Source organism: Amblyomma maculatum, chromosome 5 (genome assembly GCF_055883805.1).
Source record: "Amblyomma maculatum isolate TAMU_Amacu chromosome 5, ASM5588380v1, whole genome shotgun sequence".
In the NCBI taxonomy this organism is placed as follows: domain Eukaryota; kingdom Metazoa; phylum Arthropoda; class Arachnida; order Ixodida; family Ixodidae; genus Amblyomma; species Amblyomma maculatum.
Window position 1 is genome coordinate 146,417,209 of NC_139348.1, and position 6,000 is coordinate 146,423,208.

The 6,000-nt window shown below is 44.5% G+C and overlaps 1 protein-coding gene across 1 annotated transcript in view; it reads right to left on the bottom strand.

The window, feature by feature from the left end:
• The window catches only part of LOC146189868 (alpha-L-fucosidase-like), an 85,583-nt gene extending 80,480 nt beyond the window's left edge, over positions 1-5,103 (bottom strand). The window contains exons 1-2 of the mRNA XM_084605358.1: positions 4,936-5,103; positions 1,155-1,372 (exon numbers count right to left, since the gene is read on the bottom strand). Of these exons, the coding sequence (XP_084461484.1) occupies positions 1,155-1,372; positions 4,936-5,103 (386 nt within the window). The remainder of the gene's footprint in view (positions 1-1,154; positions 1,373-4,935) is intronic.
• Positions 5,104-6,000: the final 897 nt, after the last annotated feature.

The window sequence follows — 6,000 nt, forward strand, 5'->3', positions numbered from 1 at the left end:
ATGATGCATAAAAAGTAAAGAGGACTTACTTCCTCTTTACTTCGGGATAAGAGAAGGAAGGTCATTATTGGTATTGCCAAAGAGGGCCAGTTTAAAAATGAGCTTCTTTCCGTCGAAAGAAAGGAAAGTCTCAACAGGGTGTGTTTAAATGAAACTTCCTTTAGTCAAAAGAAATAAAAAGTCTAAAGGAAGCCTGTTCAGGAAGTAAAAAGAAATAACAAAGGAAGTAAACAGACAAATTCCATTTTTATAAGGGGCTCTTAGTCAACGCTATCGCGTTATACCCTTAAAAAGAGATTAAGTGTGCCCCAGAAATTGCCTTGGGCGGCCTGTTCTATTTGGTAGAATGGAGGTCGCCCTTAAAATAATATAGCTGAAAATATATTTCATAAAATATTTGTGGTTTGCGTAACGATGCGCACAAAGGTCCCCTCTTATGCTGCTTCACTCTGTAGGCAAGTGCGTCTGAAGTAAAATTGCTTCGCTCTGCGTCTTGCTTCATAATGTCGTACCTGCCTCTCGAGACAAGGACCACTACAAGTTTCTCTAGTTTCACGACCAGTGTGAAGCAAAGCGGTGAATGAAATGATCTATATCATATGTACTTACTTAAGGTGGCTTACGGCATGAAGACACTTATCACAGTAACATCAATGCCCCTATTAAAATGCGTTCTGAAATTTTAAGGAATTTGTTGAAGCTAGACTAGTTAAAAGAAGTGCTCTCAAACTCTGTAAATGCCTGTAAACTCTGTAAATGCCCCACACGCACGCACGCACGCACGCACGCACGCACGCACGCACGCACACACACACACACACACACACACACACACACACACACACACACACACACACACACACACACACACACACACACACACACACACACACACACACACACACACACACACACACACACACACACACACACACACACACACACACACACACACACACACACACACACCAAAAATGAATACATTAGGCAGATCTTAAAGCAGTTAATGCCATCGCGAATGAATGGAACCGTTCTGCCCAGTGCATGCTCTGGTCCTAAAGTAAACCTGACGGACGTTACCTTCCTATAAGAAGTTTAAAATTACAAATAAAAAATTACAGTTGATTTTGCTCAAGCATGCCTATTTTTTATACCTAACACCTGACTTGACGAGCAAGTCGATCCACCGCTCGGGACTGTAGAACTCGCACGTGAACCCGGTGGCGAACTCCTGGTAGGTGACGTTTGGCCGGAAGTTTAGCCGCATGAAGTCCGAAAAGAGGCTGTTTTGGCGCCCCTTCCAGTGGTACCAGAGCCACTCCGAGCCGAAGCTGGGCACCGAGAAGACACCCCAATACAGGAGCACCCCGACCTGTGAGAATTGTGTGAAAGCACAAATGGAGGGGGACGGGGATCCCTCATGGTATTTCCTTCCTCCCTCCATCCCCCGCTTCACCCTTGCTCGAAAGAAAGATATCTGAAATGTTCAGAAACTATGGGTACTACAAGAAAGGGAAAAAAAATATTTTTACTGGTACTATCGGGAGCATTAGAATGATATTTAGAAAACAAATATTGCCGTAGTTTGCATACAGGCACGAGTGAAATTCATATGCCAACTAATTATTCATGAATTCTTGCGTACAGATGCACAGTCCCAGATCTTTGGCTTCCCAAAAGCCTGCTACTTGCTGGTGTGTGCATTGGTGCAATGTGCAGGAAGTGGTCACGAGATCTTCCCTTCAATGCCAATGTGATCTATTTTAAAGGTGCCCTAGCTAAAGCGCATCCAGAAGCCAACATAATGATATTCCGGAGGTATATTTTCGAAACTTGAAAAGGGGGACTCCTAAAATATTCATACATTTTAGAAACTTTCCTTGTGAAGCAGCAGAGTACCGGTAAACGACTGGTGAGGTGCTGACGTTTAGGACATGCGCCTCTATGACAGGCTTTTTGCTAAGTGCTTTAATTACTCGAAGTGGAAGGTTGGCCCAGTTAGTAAGGCATGATTTTCAGCGGCGATTAGCTTGAGAGAAACAAGCACATGAAAGGAAACAGGGCGATCGCTAGCTCCAAGCTAAGACATTTGGAGTAAAATCGATGTACTCTACAAATGAAATTAGCTTGCCAAACTATCCAGTGGTTTGAGAAAGCGGCAAGAAGCGAACGTAAACTTAACTAAGAATTTATTGCTAGTGTTCAGCTTTTTCTCTCGCTTCCTCTAAATTATAGTTTAACGACGTCTTCTAGCTTCGAAGACTCCCAGTCGACTTATCGTCAATTGCATTCGCTAACCGAGTGACTCCTGGCGTTTGGATTAGAACAGAATGATGAGGCAACTGAGCAGTAGGAAAAATTGCCACGTTCTAATAAAAGTGTATATTTTGTCTAACGAGGCTTCGTTTTGCATTCATGACCATGATGACGTGTAGAGGCTATATTCCTTCAGAAATGAGAAATAATGACCGTTGAATGCTGTCAAGGCCAAAAAAAAAGAAAGAACAAAACAATGAAGCGTACAAGCGCCTTTTTTCCTGAAGAAGAAAACAGTTTAGGCACCAATACGCTGCAGTGAAGAAAAAGCCGGCAACTAAAAATATAGCTTCAAAATTTGGCTACATGTAGCTGCATTATGATTTATTTAGAAGTTCGCAACGCTTATCGATTTGTTCTTTTGTGCCAACTAACAATAAAGTGTGACTTGAGCAGTCAAACTTTTTTTTTCTGGGGGGGGGGGGGGGGGGGAGGGGTGAAGGAATTGACGCTGCATTATGCCATTTTTTAGCCGTTTTTTTTTTCCAGGCATAACTGCCCAAAACAACAGAAATTCTCTCAGAGATAATTGATCAGTACTCCATTCTCTGACGGAGTACACCCCGTCCATTGTCTTTTTCTACTCAAGGCGCAGTTAACGGAAACACATAGAATGAGACAAACACATTTTTTTTTACATTTCCTAGCAATGCTTTTCACTTCTACCTTACCAGATAAGAAACGCCGGTGTTCTCAGAACACACATCATCGCAATACGATTTAGGGGGCTCTTAAGCTCGGCCATTAGGTGTATGACACGACAGCATCCTTGGCTTTCGTCCGCTGGTTCCCACTGCGTATCCGTTTGCCTACATGCATTCGGAGAGTCGCTCAGTCTTCTAAGATCGTAATGTGTGTCTCTTACCTCCCATCCCACATTCTCATTAGCACACAGTCGTAAGCTCCATTACGCGAAAGGCCCACCTGGCATATTAAACAAGTAGCATGAATGGGGCTGCGTGTCCTGAGAGCAACGTGTCTTACGCGTGATTCAATTGTTCCGGACGGCCCGATTCTCGCCTCAAAGGAGAAGCCAGAGTTGGTAGCACCTGCAAGCTTAGCCATGTCGTGAAGTCTCGTGACGTAACACAAACCACCTAATAATTAGTGCCCGGCCATGTCACATATCAGCTATCACCTGCAATAAGCACTTTCCGCGTTTCTAGCTCACAACACTTATGTATACGCCAGACTTGTAGCGAATGAGTCATTTGAAAGCTGTTTCTAAACTATACTAACGCGGCGGCGTTTAGGGCCCCGTTCACCAGCAAATACACGGCTGTCGGCGTTGTCAGCATTTTGAGCGGAGGATCCCGAGCAGGCTGTAGTTGGCAGGCGCCTTGGATGAGCATTGATTGGCCGGCTGTTAGTGTGACTTCTCTCACGAGACAACGTGACATGGGCTTAATTGGCGGAGTTAGCTGAGTTGGCAGCTGTTAAATGGGGCGACTCCTTTGAGATGGCACCATAATATGAGAATCAGACCCATGGACCCTCTTGATCGCTAGCGAAGACTTCTTATTCCTAGACTACACAGGTATGTACCTTCGTAGGGCTTGACCCAAAGCCAGCCTCTACATGGACGCAAAGCGGTCCTACACTTAATGTGGCAGCTTATGACACTATGCGGAATATGAATGAAATAATATCAGCCCAAAAATTATAAGGATGGTTAATACATTCCTTAATGCGAAATTTAAGCGCAGCTGTTTTGTCACTTTTGCCATGTGTTGATGCAAATAATTTTAGAGACGACTCCACGTACGTATATGCCGTTACTAATCGCTCTTTATGTGCGTGATGTTGCAAATCATTCTTTCCTTTTCTCCCCAACCACGATGACTGGGCGGTTAGGGCGCTCGACTTCTGCACTCAAGGATGCGGGATCGGATCCCGGTCACGACAGCCACTTTCCGATGGAGGTGAAAATCAAGGGGCCGTGTGCTCTGCGCTGTCAGTGTACAATAAGTGGTCGGAATTTCCAGAACCTTCCACTACCGCGTCTCTCATAGCCTGAGTTGCTTTCGGATGTTCAACCTATAAACCAAGCAAAACAATTTGTTACCTTTTCAAGAGACAAACAAAATTTCTCAGAAGAAAAGGAAGAAGAGTCACGAGCGAAGGGCGATTAGCTCGTTGCTCTTCTTTCTCTTAGAAATTCTTTGGCTCGCTGCTCTCCCGGACTCGATTACTCCGGCAACTACACATACGCCGTCACGACTTAAAGGACTCATGGTTAATGTATTGGTAAAGTGCATGTAAGCTCTTTATGATCGGCAGGCTCTAGCGAAAAAATCGTGTGAGTCATAATAACCTCATACAGATTTCTCATACTAAACTCATACAAATCTCATACAATCTCATATCTTTCTCATACGTTGAATATTTGTTTTGGAGGATTGAGATTTGTACGAGCTTAATATGAGTTTGGTATGAGAAATCTATACGAGATCATTGTGACTAATAGGGTTTTTTCGCTAGGGGGGGGGGGGGGGGGGGGGAGATGCAGACAGGAGCCAATAATGCTATCAAGTCATAACCTGAAAGACGAAGCTTAAGGGATCCACAGGCATTTGATGTACGAGCTGTCGTGCTTATCGCGGATTGCTGGTGACATACCTTGGCTTGGTCGTACCACTGAGGCAGTGGACGGCTGTCGAGGTGGTCCCAGCGGGCGTAATATTCGGTGGCCGAGCTCACTGGCATCAATGATAGCGGCAGTAGAGCCAACGGAAGCAGCAGCAGCAGCCTCGAGCAGACGCGGGCACATGTCGCATGGTTTGCCATTTTACTTTGGCTTCCTGTGACAATCTGCCGCAGGACGCACGAAGCTTCCGGGCCACAGTGTCTGCTTCCGCGGCTGTCTGAAGGAGAGCAAAAATTGAAGCTGACTGCTAAAAAAATGAAGCACCATTACCACTGCAGCTAGAATTCCAAACATGTAACTGTTGTCCTTTGCGCAATTCGGCACTCACGTCACTTGGTTATCATTTTCACTTGTAATCAACCAAAAGGGAGCTTCCATAATAGTGAATATTTTAGTGCTGTTTTCACTTCTTGTTTTCCATGTTTAATTGATAGTTGCAATGCATGAGCTCGCTTTTCTGAAGCTATGTTCCGTAACGACGAGTGAGGTTAAACCAAAATTCTGCGGTAAGTGAATAGACGTTTCGTCAGAGGAAACAGTACTGCCGACGTTGACATTCGCAAAGAAAAGAACACTTCCTTTTGATCTTCACGAAGGACCATTGTCGCTTTGATATCCATGAACGATATGTTTTTTGTTTCATAATTCCCTACAAATGAACCTTTTCCCGAAAAAATGACGGAGCAAAACATTTCTAAGCTTGTTTCTTGATCCTCTCTACGCATCTCCCTCCCCCTATAACCCTATATCTCTCTTCAATCTTCTATATCACGCGCTGTAATTTTCGTGAACTTTTCTGAACTTGTATACCATTGCTGCAAACTGAGCCCGAATGTTCACACTCACGTTAAATCACTGCGCTGCCATTGTGATTATCGGAGCCAAGCAGTGGGTTCACTACTTCGGCAACATCAGCCGAGTTATTTTTCACCTGTGTCGACACAAGTTCCTCACAGAAAAAAATTTACTTTTCACTCCGCGTCCAACCTGCCCTCGTATCAAGTCTCTATCCATTTGTTGACGTGACTGGAGCTCCG